At 33.9% G+C, this 22990-nt stretch overlaps 2 protein-coding genes across 4 annotated transcripts in view; both read right to left on the reverse strand.

Annotated features, from left to right (window-relative positions):
* Positions 1-4301, reverse strand: GMF (Glia maturation factor). The gene is made up of 2 exons (XM_089647806.1): positions 3951-4301; positions 1-1431 (listed from the first exon to the last, which is right to left on the reverse strand). Exons 1-2 carry the CDS (start codon positions 4166-4168, stop codon positions 1224-1226), a joined length of 426 nt encoding a protein of 141 aa, XP_089503932.1. The 5' UTR covers positions 4169-4301; the 3' UTR covers positions 1-1223.
* A 16286-nt stretch (positions 4302-20587) lies between these two features.
* Nf1 (neurofibromin 1) overlaps positions 20588-22990 on the reverse strand; it is a 103994-nt gene continuing 101591 nt past the window's right edge. For all 3 annotated transcript variants that reach the window (XM_089647957.1, XM_089647956.1, XM_089647955.1), the window contains 2 exons: positions 22831-22978; positions 20588-21975 (listed from right to left, as the gene is read on the reverse strand). In XM_089647957.1, coding sequence (XP_089504083.1) covers positions 21905-21975; positions 22831-22978 — 219 coding nt within the window. In that variant the 3' untranslated portion in view covers positions 20588-21904. The remainder of the gene's footprint in view (positions 21976-22830; positions 22979-22990) is intronic.

Consider the following 22990-nt stretch of genomic DNA (forward strand, 5'->3'; position numbering starts at 1 on the left):
TGCTACAAAGCTCTGTTGAAGTGTTTTTTTTAATTGCTGAACATTTTGCATTGGTGGACAATGGCGGTATTGTTTATATACCCTGCAATTCATATAATAACTAGTAAAGTAATAATAGCTAATAGAGTACCTACTTTATTTTACTGACAAGACTAAATATTTTTTTATAAATAATATAAAAAACAACTAGATAAAAATAATATATTATTATGTTATGACCTATGTCTTTTAAAAGCATTCTTCCAGTCATGCTTTGTCTCCACGAGGATTGGCAAAAATGTAGGAGCAACACATTGCACCAAAGCGTGACAATATGCAATGACAATATTATTATTATTTAATTGGCAAGTGGCATTCTGCTGATGCACTCATATATAATCATTTCTTCTCTCCAAATGAGATTCCAATCGAGCTTAGAATTGATTTATATTTGTAAAATCGATGACATGTTGTTGAGATTTGTTCCATTATTTATATAATGTGATTTATCATTACGAAAAGACTTTTTAATTGATAACATTGTTAGTATTTATTATCTTCTTCTTGTGAACCTCCCAGATCATTTAGGTTCGTAGAAAATTCGAATTAAATCACTGGGATTATCATTTACTAGATGTAACTTGCTGACAATAAATGGTACAATATATAAAATGATTCTTTTATTTTTTGAAATAACTTAATGATTAAAACCTCAAATTGTAATATTTAATTATTGAAGACAATATTAGCAATTCCTATATTAGAATATTTGAAACAGAAAAAGATACGGTCACATCTAAAATAAAATGATTCATTGGAAATATTTATTTTAATACTTTGGCATGGGTGTTGCAGCCAGAGAATTAACCATTGACATGAACACAGCAATGATGCATTGCTTTCATACTGCTGATTTCAAACATGTTGTTCGCCTTCGGAAAAGAAGTACAAGAGACTGTCTCTCAGTGACGCTTGGTAAGGAGATCACATTTGGAAGTGTAAACATATACAGAGTCAACTCTAATAGCGCAACCTACACCTATTAACTATTAATATATTACCACATTTAAAGTTATGTTGTCGTCCCCAGCGACAGTACCTATCTGATATATGTCTACAGCTCACCGGTTGACTTAGCTCCCGCCTATTTCCGATGTGTGTGACGGAGCGTACGCCTTTTAATTATTAATATATTACCACATTTAAAAGTTAGGTTATGTCACGATCAGCTGGTCGGTGAGCGCCTATCTGGTGAGGTGCTCCTTAAGCCAGTCCTCGGTGAGGTCCTCGATCTCGCGTGCCTCCAGGCCTCGAGTGAGGCCCGCCTCGCGCTGCAACGCCAGCTTGGTGCCGGCGTACATGATCTGCAGCTCCATCTGGCTGTCGCGCGGCGTGTAGAAGATGAAGCACATGGGGAAAGAGATGCGCCCGTCCGCATGCTCCATTTTGTAACTGGAAATGAGGTAGTTTTTAATGGATAGAAATCTCTTTACATAAAGGAGAGTGTCTGTGGCGGGCCGACAGCGAATATTTGATTTTTATATATCTACAGTTTTATTCCAAGACTGATGAAATTTTGCACACAACGTTCAAAACAAGAGGAAAGTCACTGTCTACATTTAATAAATATATTTGTACAGCGCCTTTCAGGAGATTTTTAACAAAAGTTCACGGCGCTGTATAAATTAGCCAAATATTATCATTATGAGATTTCAAAAAACCGTAACCTATCCCCTTTTCACGTCTTTTTTGTGGTTTGTACACTTGACGTTCAAAATACAAGGAAAATTACTTTCATTTGATTTCGAAAAACTATGCATAAAGTTCGGGCAATGCCGGGACTTCAGCTATTGACTATAAACAAAAACTAGGTATTTATAATGAAAGGCGAAGAACTACTTAAGTAATGCAAAATCATGTGTGATACGCCACTACTTGAGTCGGACGGTCATTATAGAATATACTAGAAGTTTCGACCTTTGCCAAACAATCTTCTTGGATTTTCTTCTATTTGTAACTATAGCAACTGGAATGTTCGAGAACGTTTTTCACTTATATAAGCGACAGCAGGAAGAAACTCGAAAGTACAGTACCAGCAACCTTGACACCGAGACCGAATTATTTGCCTACGTGACGCGCGTGAAATTATATCTCGAACTTTCCTTTTTTGTAAATCGTTCTGCTTGTGTTTTCTAATAACTACATATTTTTTGTTTAAAAATTTGATGAGAAATGTTTAAGACTCTTTAATTAAATACTGCGAGTAGAACACATCTTGTCCTTTAAAATGATTAAGCATTTTTTTGTCTAGAAGTCTAGAAGTCTAGAAAAAAATAAAGTATCATGTTTATAAGAACTGCTTTAATGTTCAAAATCTCCTACTCACAAATCCCTTTTCGGTTTTGGTTTTACTATATAACTAGCTGTACCCCGCCACGCGTTGCTGTGGCTCAGTCTGTCTGTGCAGATAGAGAAACAATAGTGCGTGTTGCTTTACGTCCAACAGATGGTGCTGTTTGAAAAAAAAAAGCCTGTTATTACTAGTCATAGGTGTCGTCTATATAATATAGGCATAGAAATGCATATTTAAATACAACGTTGGGTCAAAATTTCAAAGAAATCAGTGATGAACTTATGGAGATTTAAGATTTTGAACAAACAAACATTTACATAATATAAACACTTTTTGAGGAATACTTCTTTTATTGCATAAATTATAACAGGTGGCTGGAGTTAAGCGGGAATTGAAACCTTATAGCCATCTACATAAGGATTGTTATTGTTAGCGGCCCGATTCCAAATATTACAGAACATGGTACATCGCCTTAATTTAAAATAATGTGTTGAGATATTTATTTGAATGATAATATCGTGGAGTAATTACTACAATAATTAGGTAACTCTGAAAATCAGCATTTTTGAATTACACACAAATCCATAACTTTATTTCCTCGTTCAAAATACAAAATATTATGGACGGGTTGTTTCGGAGAACTTGAACAATTCTTCAAATTTCAAAGTTAATTTTCAAGTTCTGTGAAAGATATTTTTAAGTTCTGTTTTTATTTCAGTTCTGTCAAGTAACTAGCCTATAATAATATAATAACAGAATTTGATTAGGACTTTCACAGAACCCGTAAATGAACGTTGAAATTTGATGAATTGTTCAAATTCTCCGAAACAACCCGTCCTATGTGTTTGTCTACTTTTATTTGTTTTATGTGAATACCGCACTAAAGTCCCAACAGCTTCCGAGTGTTCGGAGCCAGTGGAACTATGGCATCCATCAATTTGGTTAGTCATTTTATAGCTTGAGTATGCTGAGTTAGTATGTAGAAATTTTGATAAAAATATTTTCATTATTTTCAGATATAGCGATTTAAAATAAATTAAAATAATTCGCTTGGGACCTTTATTTTCGCCCGTCGCCAGAGGTCTGTCGACGCAAAAGATACCCGCATGAAGTGTGCTAATATGCCTGAATTAAATGGTACTAACGTTTCTTCTAGCCCCGCGTGTAGCATCGGGAATACCAACATATGAAATTATCGTTGACAGAAATTATTAGAAATGGTTGTCATCCTACACAATTTTCATTTTACGTAATTAAAACTTAGAATGTTAAAATTATAAATTTCCTAAATGCAGATGGTTGCCTTTTATAAAAATTAAGGTGAATCAAAAGGTTTTATTTTAAAAAAAATCTATTAAGCGTGGCCAGCGATCCTGAATAATTACCATAATTTCAATCAAATAAATAAAAAATAGAACAATTTTTCGCTATCCTTGATTTATAGAATGTCGTAATAATAATTGAACTTTAATTAATTCAAATTATTCACTATCACACCACATAAAAAACCTGTTTCCGGCGTACGTAATTATACTCTAAGAATAATACATTATGAATCATAAATAATACGATAATTATTTTGTATGGCAATAAGTTCGAATAATCATTTTTTAAATACCTGTAAACAATGAATCGAGGCTGGTGGCTAGGAAGTATGTCTTGCAGTTCCTCCAGCTGAACGCTTTCCAGTTCTTCGTCCACACAAATCTCATGTTTCTCCCTGTCCACCTTCAAAATCAGCGCCGAATTGTTTTTGTCTTTACGAAATCTAAACTTCCTCAGGGCTTCCTTCACGTCGTCCTGGATGTCGCAAACCTTTACGTTGGCGGAAGACATGTTCAATGTGCAGATTTAAATACTTGATAATTCAATTTGACGAAGTTGGAAGCGTTTTATTATTGTTTGATGATTGTACGACTAAAAACAGCCGGCACACCTATCAAATTTGACAACTCAAGAGCATAAACAAACCACTCACGCAAAGAGGCCATAAATAAATCCAAAGAGCATACCATAAATAAATAAAAACCACTCACCATAAACAAACCACACCCATGAGCATAAACTAATCATAAATAAACCAATCACATACTGATACTAATTTACTAATACTATTGTCGGTAATATAGAAATCGGCATAACCATTGTATTACCTACCTCGATCACTAAAATAAATCGACTTAGCACTTGGCACTAGAGGTGGGACCTATGAGTACTTTTCGTTACTGGGTACAATGAGTACAGGTAGAGAGAAATACCTGGTAAAAATACCGGTGACAAAATACTCAAAAGTATTTAATACCGACCTGAAGATTGATTCAGAATACGTAATTCTAATGCACTCGCAAAAATACCTCTCAAAAATACCCATCAAAAATACCTGATAAAAGTACCAGGTATTTTTGATGGGTATAAGTTTTTTTTTATACATACATGGTTACATAAAATATTGAAAAATGTATTAAAAAATATTGAAATAAATGTACATAATTAAAAAAAAAATCCCACGGATGCGAAGCCTGAGTGTGGGTATTATAAGTATTTTTATCTTATTTATATGGTTTAAGTGGAGATACAATATCAAATATAAATTTAAGTTATTTTAAAAGAGTTACTGTAGAGATGCAATACAAGAAACTAAATCATGAAATATGCAAAAGTTTTATAATAACACAAAAATAAGGTAAATACTAGTTTTTAAAGAAGACATCTTAAAAAGTGAATTAGCAGACAAAGCATTACAAACAATAAAATATATCCGCTGTTTTTTATGTATGTGAAATAATAAAAAAATAATCTCTACATGGATATAAATGTTACAGATAGCTTTGCTAAAACTTATAAGAAAAAAATATCTAGTTCAGTGTTTTTTAGCCAAGATTTGATGTACTTTTTAAAAGATTGAAGGTTTACACATGTGTCCCTTTTAAAGGTTGTACATAAAGAATTATACATTTTTGGAGCAATAAAACTAATATGCCTTTGGGCCAACCTGGTTTTGCAGTGAGGCACAGCATTTTCACAAGCGCCATGTCGTTGGCTGGCACGATTTGAATTTTTAATAAAGTTGTTTGGTCTGCTTAAGGTCCAAAATTTCAGTTTCTTGGAACAATTGTTTAGAGGGATAGGATTTAGTTTTTTGGTACATTATCTTAATAATTGATTTTTTGGGCAATTTTTAGTGGTTTTACATGATTGTTGAAAGTTCCGCCCCAGCCAATTATTCCATAGGAAAGAGATGAATGAACTAGTGAGTCATAAACTAGTTTCATGGTTTTTATATTTACTACATTACTCATTCTTTTAAAAATATATTTTAGGTATCTCAATACCCGGTACTTTTACTGGGTACGATAAATATGCCTCACCTCTACATGGCACTATTCGTACTTATTATATACAACGCGACTCTGATGCTAGTCGAATCTATAGTACATACTTTTTATATTTATGTGGGCTTGGCTTGTTTCATTGTATCGCTCGCTATATATTGGGAATGTATGGCGAGAGATATGGTGATTTTTTTTACATTGGCTCCACACAGTAGGCCCTGAGGAAAATAATTCCCCTCAGGACCTTTGTCATTTTAGGGGGTGCTGTGTGGATGGTCTTTTTAGGAAAGGAAGTTCTGTGAATGATATGCGGGGAAGACCCGGATGAGCCTTACCCGAGCACCAATTCAAAGTCGTTTGGTGACTTACCGTACGTGACGTACCAGGTCAAAATATGCCAAGCCAATATATAACTTGCATGAATCCCGAGCATGATCCCGAGGTAGTAGGTTCAACCCCCGTGATCTAAACGTTGATCAGAATGCCTTTAGGTGTATTTATCTCCCAGATCTGAGTGACCAGGTGCTTTTTTAAAGTTTCCTCCATTTTGCTACCACTTTCATACTTCCTTTATCCTCATATCATTCCTAAAAAGAGGTTTCAATAGTAACACTTGTTTCAAGCAGCTTTTTTAGCAGTATCTATGCTCGACAACAACTGACTACTACTAATCATTCATTTCATAATGATACATGTTGTATCTTGCATTGAATAAAGCTGTAAGCGGAACATTGGTTGAAAAAGAGTAGACGTTAAATTAGAGACACAAAATCGACAAAACTCTTTACTGGGATGTTTCTGCAAATCTTATAATATCCTAAGAGATATTGATATTTACCACTGTACTATTAAAATGTTTAAAATCAAATTATCCTTACAATGATATTAAATCAAAAATAAAATTCTTGAATATATTTTAATCTGTAACCTTAAAGAAATTGTAAATGGAACTTAAATGGTTTATTTTAAAATTCATTCACATGTAATACAATATATTTCCTAAATAAACTAAAAAAATAGGATAATATGACAGGTGCTTACCAAAATGTGTTATTGTACCAATAGGGGCAATATTGTACAGTCCATATAGGCACATAATCACTGCCTACCCTACCTTACTCGAATAAAAATATAAATACCTACAAGCCTGGATTAAATAAAATTTCCACATTTTTTCGACGACACCAACCAACCGAGAAAACAACCAGCTTAATAAGATAATTATTTTGTTAGTTAAGGCGAATATAAACGCCAAACATATTTGGGGTTCTACCCCTTCCAACAGAATATAAAATGTGCACATATTTTGGTCTTATCTGCACGAGACAAGTAATTGCAGTAGCCGCGTACTATGTACCTGCAATACGTAGGAAGCGCCCGACCAGGCCTCCCCGGTCGCCAATGCTTCGGTATACCTACTAATACCTTTTTAACTGGTGGACGATTATTATCAATCTTATTTTGACAACAGCGGCAGAGCTATGACTGCCGGATGGACTCAAACTGTGGGGATATTAGTGATTAATATAATAATTATGTTTAATAATAACTGTATATTTTTTTATTGATTTTATTTCTATGCATTATCAATACGTATAAAATATTTGTTAATAATACGTTACATTGAAATGTCACTTACATATATTAGCGCCCTTGAGGTGTTTTTGCACAAAACGGCGCTATACAAGTCATCCAAGTATTATTATTATTATTTAAAAAAAAATAGATACACTTTTATCAAATTTATGTTGCTAATATATTTTTTAAATTCAATTTACAAATAATTTTTGAAGAACAATCAAATTACCAAAAAAATATCCAGTATAAGAATTTATCAAGGAACAATTCTTAAGTTCTTTTTTCTAAAAATAGTGCATGAGTATATAATTCTACATGCATGTTAATTGTAGCAACTATTAAATATATAATGTAATATCAACTTGTGATAGTACTCCCTCTCTAATCACGATAATTTCTCAACTAGGGAGGTATTATTACCACTAATTAGAACATATTAGCTTTACATGTATTTAAAAAAAATGTACTTATACCTGCTTTTATTATAATGTAAAAAAATTGGAAAAACAAAAAATACTTATATTGTGAATTTATGTAGCATATTCATAAACCTAAAATTTCTCAAATGATATAACATTCTCAATATCAATAGAGTTGAAATCATGTGTCGCTGAATTCGATTTTACTTCCCAAAATATCGCAAACTAAGACGACATTTCGCTAGTATGTTTTCTTTTGATTTTTTTTGTCTGCCTCCAGGAGTTTTCCCTAAAAGCTGTTTATGTAATGTATACAGTGGTTTTTGAGAGTTGTGGGATACAACCGCTGCATAGCATCGCCCTTGATAAGATTGCTTATTGGAATAATTTATCCTTTTTCCACCTACAAATTTGGCTATTATTCCGTTAAACCTCTCTACAAAATTATTTTTTTTTATTCCCCATCTTCAATAAATTATGGACCTGTAAAAACGCATTATTAGTCAACATAAATGCAAACGGAAAGCATTTTTTCCGTAAGAAGTAAATCATTAATTTCGTTAAATAATTAATAAAACTATACATTCAAAAGTATTTTGAGATAAAAAAATATAATATTTTGGTCATGAATAATAACAATATCACACAAAACTCCCTCACCGTTTGAGAACTAATAATACTCGTAACTAAAATAATGCCGACAAGAAAAAACCGTCGAAAAAACTGTCACAAACCGACTTCCGTTCCGTGCCACGTTCCGCGGACTTCTGTACAGATCCTAGAATGTTTGCGTCTTATATCACCACGAATAGAGGCGACAATTGCTTGACCAGCGGAGTCTGGATATATTTGACGTAAGCGCCAAAGTGAGTTTTATTTATTTGTTGAATATTTTTATATGAATGAAAAAAAGTTAGTCAATAATAATTATCAAAAATGCCAACATTTTTATAAATCCCAACCAGGAATTATTAGATTCCTGGTCAAATAAAATTTTACACGCAAAACACTTCAATTATCTCAACCAAACATATGTTGACAAATTTTCGTCAAACAAATGGTTGAGTATTGGAGAGTTGAGCGCAGAAATAGAAGGATTTATGCTTGCCATTCAGGATAGAGTCATTAATACTAAAAATTATAGAAAGCATATAATCAAAGATACAAATCAAATTGATGATTTGTGTAGAAAATGTTTGGCTTTTCCGGAAACTATAGAACATATTATATCGGGATGTTCTATATTAGCACCGTCCGAGTATACATTTAGGCACAATCAAGTTTTAAAAATAATTCACCAAAATTTGGTAATTAAACATAACTTGATTGACTGCCGTAATGTAGTACCATATTATGAATACGAACCAAATTCATTTTTAGAAAACGAATTTTATAAAATATATTATGATAAAACTATACTAACAGACCGAGCGATTAGTCATAATAGACCCGATATAGTTTTACATGACAAAATTAAAAAAATAACTTATATCATTGATGTCGCTATTCCAAATTCCTGTAATATTCAAAAATCTGTTAGTGAAAAAATAAGAAAATACACAGATTTAGGAAATGAAATAAAAAGAATTTGGCATTCTCAGACTATAAAAATATTACCATTCGTTATTTCGGCTACTGGCATTATACCTAGCTCTCTAATTAAAAATTTAGGCGTATTAGATCTATCAAAAAATTTATATATAAAGATGCAAAAGTCGGTCATTTTGAATACATGTAGGATAACAAAAGATTTTTTAAATATTTATGTTGAGGGATCAGTAGGATTTATAGGCCCTGTTAGAAGTTCTACCGAGCCGAACCCTCTGATATGAAAATATCTGGAGACGGTGAATTTTTTTTTCCCATTTGATATCTGGTGATTTGACGTGTTGTTGTTCTTGTATTGTTTTGTATTTATTTTACTTATACAATGCACTTACATAGTGTTGATTGACTAGCTGATCATTTGTGGAAAAGTGAGTGGAAGGGTTAAGTTTTTCCTTTGGGGAAGACTTAACCCGGACAACTAAATCGGAAGTTTAAAAAAAAAAAAGTAATACTTAATTCTAACTCCGATGGCGCCGCAGCGGCGACATAAACAATAGTTATAAATTTTATTAAAATAAAATAAAATACTTTTTGTTTTAAAACCACGGGTTTTTAATAATTTTTATAACCGAACGGTTTCGCTTGCATATTTAGTTTCCGCCTTTGATACCGTATAGCGGTTGGTGCGGTGCAGCGCTGCGATTTTTAGTTGTAACTCATACTTTTTATTGGTTTCTTGCATAGACATATGAATATTAGTAGACCTGCCCTAAGTGATTAAAAGCGTATTATCCCCACTCCCCATACCGGTTCCATTGAGCCGGCTGGGCTCGCGTACGGCCTCAAGTGATATTTGAAAACGTGACGTCATCATTCTTGTGCGAACTATGGTCGAGGCATCATCGGTTCATTTTACGAAATAACACGGCAAAATGTTGACTTGTACTATGAAAACTGGTAAAAATAGATGCGAAAAAAGAGAATAAACCCAATTGTCGTATTACATTCCATATATAAGCATTATTTTATTTTATTTTAAGCATATTCACATCGTATAATATGAATCAGTTGTTACTATCACATCGAGAAACGTCTGGACGCGAAACACAAAGCTGGTTGGTTGCTGGGAAGTAAATTATGAACATTTATAAAAGTGTCTTAACTAAATACTCTGAAACTAACTACGACTCTGAATATAGAAGCTGCCTTACTTTGCCGAATTTGGACTTCGCAAATTTGTTCATAACGTGGCGAGTAATTTGCGCTCCCATGTAAAAATGTCTATTCATTCAAAACAGATTTTACTTTTAAGAAGTAAATGGTGATATTATAATGCGAGATGCCTATTTACTGTCAGATTGATTTATTGACGAATCACAGTCATCTTCACTCCCTTCGTTCTTCAACAGTTGATTTTACCCCTCGCCTTTATCTTCTCGTCTATTAATTCCTATGTCTGTGGTTTCTTGCAATAATTTCATAAATGTAATAATTATTATATATTTTTTTTTATGGTAGGGTAGCTTATCTGTATGCTTATCTGTACTTTGTGCAGCTCTAGGGGAGCTTTTATGAGGTGTCTTCCAAGGCTAAGACTAAGGCTTCCATCATTGCATAAGCACCATTTGGTACTTGTGGGTTATTGCCCACCACATACTTTTTTAGGGTTAGGTTAGTTTAATTAAGAAAACAATGTAATGAAGCTAATTTCGAACCTAACCCTAAAAAAAAATTTTGGTGGGTGAACAACCCACAAGCACCCAACATTTTCCACTTAAAAGGAACGGAAGTAGGAGGAATCCAATATTGACTGGTTCTTCGTAACCCAGGAATATTTGTCTTTATTTGTTAAAAAAAGGAAACAAAAATAATTTGTAAATATTATTTATTTAATTCATTATTTTTTAAGCGATACAGAAAGCAACATATTTTACACTTAGTAATTACATGTATATATCTGCGATTAAAAATAATTTATATACAAAAACGTCTAAATATTGACACAAACATACACGGATTCAGCAGAATACCCTAGGACACACAGAATATATACAGTAAAGTTCTTTACACACAAACTGGAGGAATTTGATATCACAAGTGGGCATCTACAAGAAGGCTGGTGTTTTTGTACACGTAATTTATCCAGACATTGAACAAAAGAAAAAATATATAGTTCATGAGATTCAAACAAAAATACATCAATAGTTATTGGATACTAGTTAAAATTTCAAATATATATTGCATATATTTGTAATAATGAAAATGATGTTAGTTTGTAGTACGGGTGTTGTTTTCTTTGCTTAAGGACTGTGTAAACACAATGTCAAGTACGCACTGTATGGACGGTATCGGTTGTACGCATGTACACCGTTTCCACACGAGCAATCACAACTGTCTGTTTTTCCATGGGCCAAATTGGTTGTTACGTTATTAGGTTAGCATGGCGCACTTGAAGTGAAATAAATGTTATTATTATGACTACAATTGATATTGTGCGTTTTGGACATTGTGTGGTTTAAAAATCTTAACCGGTTCAATGCCAATCACTTCATGGGCGGACCAATCATATGTAATTTTAATTATAACAAAAGCTCTTGCCAGCAAAAGTGTTAATTAGACAAAGTTATTTTTGATTATGAATAATTTAACAATTTTTTGGTGAAAATTACAGAAATTGTTTTTGACAGTTTTTTGTAACAATTTATTAAAAATTAATTTGGAGTTCATTCAAACACCAACCGACTCTAAGACCCCACCATTACTCCTCCAAACTTTGTAAGGAACAAAAATCACAGTTTAAAATATTCCCTTGCTGATCGTCAAAAACGATAATATCGATAATTATTAACAATCATTAAATATAATATTAATGTAAAAAAAAACACCATCGCAATCTTGGTTTCTACATCTCCTATTAGCTTGTCATATTAATTATCTTCTATCTTTGCCATTTTCTTTAACCTTCCAGCGGGCGAGTTGAATAATTTCCCTTGAGCGGGCGCTTGTCGTAAATTTTACGTCATCGAGTTTTATCCATTTAAGTGGTGTTTTCTTTATAAAAATGTTAGGAAATTTCTTTAAGGGTATGAATAATGATAATAGGCAGCACTTAAAAAATAAATTATTTGACTTTCTCAAAAAAAAACGAAGCAACACTCTAAACATGTTAATATTTCAAAACAAATATTTTATCGACTTATTTAGTCAGAATCAAAATTCTCATCCTTACAATTGTTACAAACCACCTCATCTGAAGAGTGGTTCTTGCATGTAAAGGACTGGCAACGGCAACGGCAACACTTCATTGATGCTGAGGATCTTTTCTTATCCAGTGCACATAACCGACAAACACCGCGTTTTGGAAAGCTTCTATTTTCTTCTTCTGTTATCGGTTCAACTGCCGGACCGTAATTCACTTTGATCCCGTAATTCAGCACTTATATATTGCGGTAAATGATTGACATTTGATTTGACTCTAGCATATCTCGAAGCTCGATGCTTACGACGGAAGCGATAAGGCGCGTCTGTCGTAAATTTTACGACAGCGCGCCCGCTGGAAGGTTAATGTGCTCGGTTTGGAAATTGCAGTTTTATTTCAAAATACTAAATTACCTATTTAAAATCTCACTAATACCATTTGTAATGCAGGCTATTGTGGAGCCTAGCTTTGTGAACATATCACTACACGAGTTCAAGACAGAACAGTTCTCAATTTAGTTATTTTACAGACATATGACAGGGCCGGGCCTCAGCCATACTCAGCCTGGTGCTGTATTAGGTCTTAGGTATTATCAGCGCCTTGCCAATTCGGCGCCCAGAGCGGACCGCTCTGACTCTATCCGGTGGGCAACTCCAGCAAAACTATCTGAGGAGAGGTTGGGCCTGCTATGGACCACCGAAGTAGTCCACGAAAGGGACTCCCGGAGGCACCTTGTGGAGACGATGAATTACGTAACTATCAGAGATGATGCAGAAGTTTCATGGAATATGACCTTTTCCACAAATTATTGATGGTTCAAGAAGGAGAAAAGTCAGTCGTTATCTTCCTGAATTCAAATTTATTTGTTTATAATGGAATTTTAAAACTTTTACTTCTTTTGTAACTGTCGTAATATTTTTCGATTTCATTAAAAACGTGAATATTTAAATGTCACTTATTTGGAATTGTTTCTGCCTTGAAATAGTGCATCAATAATGTTTAGAATGCAAAGGATTTTTATATGCATTTAATACATTAAGAATAAATTTAATAGGGGCATTTGTCAAATGCTAAGTTAACCTTTAAAAAAGGGTCTAAAATTTAAGATAAGAATTTTTTAAAACCTTTTTTGGAAGCATTTCATTAGTACTGATAATGTTGCAAAAAGCACATATGATTGAATTTAACCTATTTTATCTCGTATTATTTCATTGCTTTTATTTCCTGTTAAAACTTTTAACCCGTAAGTCGCTCAATTAATACCGCCATACTATATATAACCGCAGGAACATCATTATTAAAAATGTGTTCTAATCTCGTTTTTGTCGAGGAAACTCCTTGAAGTCACCCAATATTCCATTGTGGTTGTTTACAAATATATCCTATTTAGTTTTTGAACAGCAAATTGCACATGTGGTCTGGATCTTACGGGTTAATCAATAAGTAATCTTACAAATATTAATAAATTAATGCATAATAGTAATTGTTAAAATAGGACTCGTTGCATCACTTATGATAAAGATATTAGACAAATGTAATTTATTTGCTTTTTACCGATTTCTCGTATGTACTTGTGTGTGTAAGTACATATTTACACAGTTTATGAATTTGAGTATGTCATTACGGCTTGAAGGGTTAAAAACTTAAACTATGCATATTGATGTTCCTTCCAAGCATATAAACAGTAAAACAGTGAATTCCGGTTAACCTTACTTAATCAGCTGTAGCATTATGTGATCCATCGGCAGCTATCCTTGTGTATGCGGATATTGATGTAACACGCACATACATACATTGTGTCAAAACATGAAATATATTACGGTTAACCTTTGTAACACATTGAAACCCTTTTGGAGGGGCTAGATGCGTAAAATCAAAAATTAACTCTCATGAAGGGTTTTAAGCGCAAGCGATTCTGTAAAATATTTTTATGCATTTTCTCAAGGCTTTCAGGCTTAAATTGCATATCAAAACATTTCAGCTAGAGTGAAATTCCAATGCCACCGCGCACAATCGGTTTGAGGTGGGAAAAAATTCATGTCACTGGTGCAAGGGCAGTTTTCCAGAGGAAAAGGCCAGCATTGTAAAGGAGTTTGAGAGCTTTTTAAGAACTTTAAGTTTTCAAAAATGTTTCCACAGCCTTTATATTATTACTCCTATATCCCAATTAAGCGGCAAGTTAGCAAGAATTTCCATGGAATAGCTTAGAAATGTATGAATTACAATTTAACGAAAATACAATTACCACATTTATGATGCAGTAAAGGAAAGTTTTATGCGAAATATACATGAGTTAAATCATATTGAATACATAAAAATAGGTAGATAGTATGTAATCTAGATATATTACATAATTATGTTGCTTTAATTAAACATTCAAGTTAAATATGTAGATACTTTTTCGGATTAACCGGAATTCACTTTATAAAACAATGCTCATCATGTATTTACTCTAGTTAACCCAAAGGCCGCGATTGACGCAAATATCGACTGTCCAATTTGTTAGTCAGTCATCTCCAAATACTAAGTTTTGAGATAACGAGGAAAGCAATATTCTAATGATCACCACAGATCAAATATTATCACTATACTCCTGCGTTTAATATAATTAATCGAATGAATTTTGTGCCAACAAAACGGGCGCATTAAAAACTTATAATTTTTTTTATTACACTTTTAACTTAAAACTAAATTGTGCAAACATTAATATACAACATGTTGGTGTTTTTTTCTCTTTGGATCATCAATGTTTAATTTAATATTAAGTAATACTATTAAATAATGTTAATACATAGCAATTTTTACAATAAATGGCTGAGCAAGATCTGGCCTAAGGTAGGTCGATGGATAAAAAAATTTATCCAAGACATTTTTATTTGACACTTTTAACAAATATTTTTTAAACTTTTTTAAAGACATTTTATATCAGAAATACAATAATAAAATATATTATACTAGTGAATACTACAATAATATTATGTTCTGTCACTAAAATCCTAATTTAGATTGTTATTGTATTGCCAAAAAATATCCACGTAACTTCAGTACAAATTATAATACATTGATGACAAATACAGGGTGTATCGGCACGTACCCGACAAACTTTAACCAGCTATTCCTTAGCACATTTGGAGTAAAAAGTGTTATGGGCACTTTGGTGTCCGGTAACATTTTTTTTTAATAAAAAAATTACTATTCATATTTTCACCACATGTCACCACTGCTTTTTCCTTTGTCAAAGTTTGAAAACCCACCTGGCGATATTTTATTCGAGTTTCGTTGAATAATATAGGTATGTACCTACATTAGCGCGCTTTTACGATCACAACGAAATGGCATGGCACCATTCGTCTCATTTTTAGCTATTATTATTTAGTGTATATGAAAGAGCGAACACGCTTTTTCACACACTTGCTAATAACAGCTGTTGAACACGAGAAATAATGCTAATGACAGTGACGGAGTGCGGATTTTTTAATCATTTTTTGTTTTTAATTGAAAAAAAATGTTACCGGACAGCAAAGTGCTCATAACATTTTTTACTCCAAATGTGCTAAGGAAAAGCTGGTTAAAGTTTGTCGGGTACGTGCCGATACACCCTGTATAGAACATTTATGCATTTTCATTCATTAGAACGATTCCATTCTTGAAACAATGTTCATATTTACGAGATTCTCGATTCTTGCACGATTAAACATGCCCATACATTTGTTGCGGTATATAAACTGACGTTACTGTATGATAGTGTTCATTTTTCACGCGGACATTTGCATTACATGAACGGAGTGTAAAATGATGAATTGTCGATATATGAAGATTTTTCTACATTCAATCAAAGATGTAAGCTATAAATTGCAAATAAAACGAAATGCAGCTCTGCTATATTAATATAAATTTCTATTGATTTCCATGTTTCATTTACGTTTGCTAACACCTTAGCCGACCGAATACGGTAAATATTTAGCGTATAAAATATAGGAATTAAAACATGGAATCAATAGAAAATGTATTAATGTTAGGTAGTGGTGGTTCACGGCCTATCTCATTGGAAGTTCAATGTATTAATGTTAGGTAGTGGTAGTTCGCGGCCTATCTCATTGGGAGAAACGGCTGTGGCTAAAGAATATTATGCCACAGGTTACAGAAAATAATTTAAATACGAAAGTCACAATTTAAACAATAAAAAATAACAACTTCAGTGATAAACTTATTTTAACCTCCAAGAGAGTGAGTTTTTGAGAGAAGAAAGCGTTCTCAAATTCTTATTTTTTTAAATTATTATCATAGTATGGTTTATAAAATTCAAACTTTGTTGAAAAAATATGAAGATAATATCAAAATAATCAATTAATATTAATATTAGGAGGATTCCTACAAACACTGCCTTGCAGTAGACGCCCATAGCCTTTATGCATATTCTTTTACAGAAATACAAGGTACGGCCATACTCTCCTAAAGGTTAATACATAACAACTTAAAACACGATAATCACAGAAAAAAAATTGTTGATTCTTGAAAAAATACTACTATGTACAAATTCGGTGTTAACACATAGTCGCTGCACTCACGGTCACTTGCCCGAGGTTCGTAGGTCTACCGCTCTGGCGCCGCTAGTATGTTTTGTACGAACTATTTCTCACAACAGTCCTATAGTCGCTGAATTAAAACAACCATATCATCATATGGGATTTATTCAGATGGATGGATTTTTTTAGCATAGGAATTGAATGGCGCGCTGTCTAAAGTGAGATAAAATTATAATACAATTTTTTCATTATCTTTTTTACAGGAGTTCACACCACAAACACACTTTATAGGAAACAGCGATGTTAGGGCAGAAGGGATACATTTTATTTTTTTGTGATTTTATAGCTTTGATCTTCGACTGTGTGAAACTTTTACAGTAATTTATAGCACTGTCACTATAGGTCACTCGTATTTCTTTTATATTCTGTCAACCTCAAAGAAAATAGGTATTACTGTGTTTAACCTTAGCATACCTATTATTACGTTCGTCTGGACACAGGAGTGATTTCCCAGTGAGACAAGCACTGAAAAATGAATTATAACTATGCGTTATCATGATGAATAAATAAATTAAAAAATATATGGATGATCTTTAAGAAAAAGTGAAGAGATTTCCATTCTATTGACAATCATATTTCTTTAGTTATGTGGCGACACGCCACTGATGACGTGCTCAGTCACTGTACTCTGCCCAGGTGCTAATAATAATGCTGTGTAGATAATACATTATCGACTGCTGGAAGGTTGACTGCGGATGCAAGAGTAGGTGATTACATCACCGCCTGGGCAGCGTGAAGTGGCTGCGCGAGTCTAGTGGCGTGTTGCCACAGATACAGATTGTTTAAAATAGGAACCTACTTAATTGTGTCACCGACTTAATTAGATAGCATCCTTTTATTTATTTAACCTTTTGTTACCTTATCACTAAATTTTACCTAAAATATTTTCCTTTGATACAATCTAGTAATAATTACAGGATGACTGGTATTTATTTAACCTCATGTACGCGGCTATCACATATATGATCCATCAGTGGCTATCCTTATACGCGGATGTCGGTGACCGTATAAATCATCACATATTTAAAAAGTTATATAAAGTCATGGAAAGTGATGAAACTAAAACTTTATTAACTGGGTTAAGTAGGTTAGGTTAGATTGGATTAGGTTAGGTTAATATATATATTTTTTTAAATTCGTTTCTAAAGACTTTATATCACTTTTTAAAAGTGTGTTGAATTGTCACTGTGTTAAGTTATCATGGAACCGCAGATGTCACATGTGATCCATGAAATTCTACTTAAACATATGTGTCGAAACATTCAGCGTGGTGGGATATAGATTGGATTGAAAAGGCCAGCATTTAAAAGGTTGGGTTAGGGTATAATGATAAATATTTAAACTGACCTACATGGCTGTTGCATATGTGATACATCCGTGGCTATCTTCATACATAAAGTTTAATTAAAACACATACTGTGTCAAAATATGCTATGTGATACTGTTTACAAGGCCAGCGTTGTAAGGCTTTAGGACGTATTAGAAAAGACATACAAGCAAACAAACTCAACAAAAATAATATCAAAGTGTGTGTAGCTTCCTACTCTGCCCCATATTTTTCGCTCACAAGTGGGAGATGACATAGTCCCACAGGTTTCAGGCAGTTGTAACTTTTGGGGGATTAAGGCATTTTAAAAAGTGATAAATTCTTTAAAATTTTTGGCACAACCAAGTAAAGATGCTTTTAGTGAAAGCAATGTTGAATGTCCTTGTCGGCTGAAACTGAATGGATCGTATTTGTGGCAGTTGCTTATGAGACGTGTTTTAGATAGTCACGTTTATAAGTTTAAGTACCAGTCACCCTGTAAAAACTATAGTTTTATTTTACACGGACCTAACACTGGCATAATAATATATTCACTATTATTAATTCCACACACAGATCCAAAAATTTTATTCAACTAACATTATATATTTTTCTATTAATTCTAAACATTAATTTACTCACAATATATTATAACGCCATCTGAGGGTTGATCGATCAACCATTTGAATCATCGTCAAAAGCGGTTTGAGTCATGAATATACATATTTATATATTATACAAAATCACACTATAATAATTATTAATCCTATCGACAATCAGATCTTGGACAATTGATATTGAACAATAATACTATGTGAATTAAATATTTAAAAAAAATATTTTAAACCTAACCATTAGGTTCAGTAATCTATTATATGAACAAATAAAAATATTATTTTTTGTAAAATTTGTTTTACTGGTATTTCAAGTGAAGGTGCTCTGAGGAAATTTTTTTTGGTTCTGGAATGATCTCCCAGTTTTTTTTCTCTTCCATACGAGTCTCTTCAAGACCCAGGTTTACTCCTTTCGCTCTCAGAACAAACATACCTTCGCATAGAATCCTCAAATACTAAAAATAAAACATAACTTTATAAGAAATGTACAAAAGCAAAGATAGTTATCTCTCAACTTAGGACGGGTTGTTTCGGAGAATTTGAACAATTCATCAAATTTCAACGCTCATTTTCCAGCTATGCGAATGATTTTTTCAAGTTCTGTTTTTATTTCAGTTCTGTCAAGCAACTAGCCTATAATGATATAATAACAGAACTTGAATAGGACTTTCACAGAACCCGGAAATGAACGTTGAAACTTGATGAATTGTTCAAATTCTCCGAAACAACCCGTCCTTAATCTGAGCTCCTCGGTTGTCGCATATTTGAACCACCGGCGGCTATCTCCGTAAGCGGATGTTGCATATATGATCCATGAAGTTAAACATACATTTTGACACGTACTGTGTGACGGGATAGAATGCGTTGAAAAAGGTCAGCGTTCTAAAGGTTAAAATATGACAAAAACTTTTTTTAGAGATACCGATCTGTCTTTGCTTTTATTTCTCTCTGGGATATTATTTTCTAAACCAATTTATAAGATATGTCTAACTTAAATTATACAAAAATGTAATATAATAATAATACACATTTCTTAGGGTCGAGATCATTTCTGAGGTAAGTACGTCGTTCAAATCCGTTATTTAATTTCAAAGCATGTAAAGAGAGGTACATGTAGTATTAATTCGCACGTTTCTTCAGACAATTACACGGCATTACCTCCACGATTACCTTTAGGAGAAGGCAGATGGCATCTTTACAACCTACAACTAATAATTTCTATAATTAATATATATTCTTTTTTTGTTGTTTGTTTTTGGGGTGTTATGCCGTGTTGCGCTAACTCCTTCTTTAGCCGACGTTTCGGACAGCGTTGCAGTGTCCATCATCAGGGCAGATCCGGTAGATCCGAAGATGTGTAAATTTTGGTTGTCGAGTTTGTGCTTATTTATTTGTGGCCTGGGCCCGTCCAAGTGCGAAATGCCAACGGAAGTGGCGACATCTTGTGGCGAATTCTGAAAGCACAGTATTTATGTTAGCCTGGGGCCCATCCAAGTGCGAAATGCATTTCGCACTTGGACGGGCCCAGGCCACAAATAAATAAGCACAAACTCGACAACCAAAATTTACACATCTTCGGATCTACCGGATCTGCCCTGATGATGGACACTGCAACGCTGTCCGAAACGTCGGCTAAAGAAGGAGTTAGCGCAACACGGCATAACACCCCAAAAACAAACAACAAAAATGCTTTTGGCCGTGAGAATCTAAAAACTAACCAATATATATTCTGTTTTAATTTTTATTTTGTAAATATTCATTCTTGTTAATGAGTTAATTATTTTAATTAATTTCGAATATGTTTATTTAACGCACTATATTAGACGCGAAAACCGTACAGGGTGTTTTTTTGTTATGTTTACACCCTGCAGTTTCATTTTAATATAAAAAAAAATTCAGATGATACTGTAACTATTTGCATGCCGATATTACGTAATTCTGCAAATTTAAAAAGGTACTTTATGCTTTTGTCAAAATTTCACATATTCAAAAAACATTAATGTATTTGTCATCACAATATCTATCTTATTAGGTCATATTTCATTTTGTCTCAATTTTAGCTACAAAACATTATGAAAAATATTCAACTCATTTTTTGTTTTTTTTCAAACAATGCAAACATTGAAATGCACTCAACTGTGTTTGGCTGACATCGAGAATTGTCAAAAATACCGATGAAATGTAGAAAAGCAGTATGTTGATAACAGTAATAAATGCCATCAACTTGTGATATTTCTAGACGGTAACCAGATAAAACAGAACAGTGACAAAACAGAACATGATAAAATAATAGGTTAGGTTAGGTTCCAGAGCGGTAGGTTGTGTCAACTTCGTCCTGGTAAAGAACACCATTCAGAATCGAAACATTGCTTAAAATAGCTTTTGTGTTGTTTGGTGATCAGATCTGAATAGCCAAGTACTTCCCCACTATCCTCTTCCCTATCGCCTTTCTCTCTCCACTCCTTTCAACATAACCCAATTGGAGATGCCATAATCTCACTGGATCCAGAGGCTGGGAGCAGTTGGGAATCTTGCGCGGTTAACACATAAAAAAGGTTAGGTTAGATTTGTGTTTTCTTTCTGTTTTGCTTACTTTTCTTCAATGTTCTATTTTGTCACGGAACTTCTCAAAACATGTGTGCATGGAGATTTTTGACTTAACGGGAATGACATGAAGTACTTCATAAACATACAAAATGTTGAATGTTGTCGGGTGATGTTGGAGTGGTGATTGCGTGATGTTGGAGTGGTGATTGAGTGATGTTGTAGTGGTGATTGAGTGATGTTGTAGTGGTGATTGCGTGATGTTGGAGTGGTGATTGAGTGATGTCGGGGTGGTGATTGAATGATTTTGGATTGTTTGAGTGGTGGTTAAGAGACGATGAATTGTCAGAGTGGCAGTTGAGTGACATCGGGTAGGTTGAGTGGAGCGCAGATTGAGTGAGTCCCCTTCAGACCGAAGTGTCCAGCCTCTGGGAGGAGACCGTCAGCTATTTAGTCTGTGAGCTGGCGCCGCGGTGTGTGGGGGGCGGAGAAGCGTAGCACTCTTCCGATGAATATTCTGAAAAATATAATGGATTTCCTATTTTTACTCAAAGTGAAAGGTTTTTCAAAATCAAAACTTCTTAAGAATTAAAACTTCATATTATCCTTCTTGAACACAGATAAATGTAATCAATTTTTGACAAGGTAGGGTTCTATTTCTTTCTATTTCGCATACTAAAAGAAATACAATGTTTAACCTTTTAGGTGGGTTTACTGTTTTTCATAGATTCATGACAAGTGTCAATAATCCATGAGAAAAGAAAAAGAGACATTTAACTACATATAAAATTTTATTTATTTGCTATATAAAATAATAAGTAATTGTCAATATTTGCAATTTTTTTTCTACCTAACTTTTCCTACCCATAGGAAAAGTCGAGAAGTAGGAAAAGTGTTAAGTGTTAATGTGTTAAGGAGTGACAGACGTATGGATCCATTCCCCCCACTGCAGTGCAAAATGATGGGTTGAGAGAGTCCTGCTGGAGAGGTCAAAAGATCTCTCTCAACCAGACTCTCCCTATCCGGCCCGCCTCACAGTAGGTAGGCAAATGCATCCGCCACCAAGACATAGACAAACCTCACCCCATGAACCCGGGCACCCCTCCTAAGTCACCAAACATAGCGAACCACTTGGGGTGACCCATGGCAGAGGTTTTGGTTATCCAATAAAAGGTTCTTTGGGCGGCGATACCCATACACGTCTCCCAAATCAGTAGGAGACGAATCGATGCGAGAACGAAAAAGTATTCGAGATCTAAGTTTTGTTTGTTACACAATGTCAATGGGGTGTAGCACCTAAATACCAAGTGGAATCAATCAATGAACAGTAAGAATAAAAGAGAAGGGAAGGTAAGCAGGTAGTAGATAGTACCAGTGGGGCTAGGCAGTGCCAGACTGCCGAGGCTGCCGCCCAGGTGGGGTCGGAGCGCCTCCCCCTCCTCGGCAGGCAGGCACGTCTCCACCATGGCCTCCAGGCAGTTCACAAACAGCTCGCTGCTCTCCGCCGTGCAGTTGTTGCACTGAAACATTAC

This window comes from Hesperophylax consimilis, chromosome 27 (genome assembly GCF_061612785.1).
Source record: "Hesperophylax consimilis isolate HC1 chromosome 27, BYU_Hcon_1.0, whole genome shotgun sequence".
Taxonomy (NCBI): Eukaryota; Metazoa; Arthropoda; class Insecta; order Trichoptera; family Limnephilidae; genus Hesperophylax; species Hesperophylax consimilis.

Excerpts from the sequence above, each read along its gene's own strand:
- GMF (XM_089647806.1), bottom strand. The coding sequence starts at position 4,168 with ATGTCTTCCGCCAACGTAAAGGTTTGCGACATCCAGGACGACGTGAAG. Across the intron at positions 1,432-3,950 it reads CCTCGATTCATTGTTTACAG|TTACAAAATGGAGCATGCGG; the intron begins GTATTTAAAAAA and ends CCTCATTTCCAG.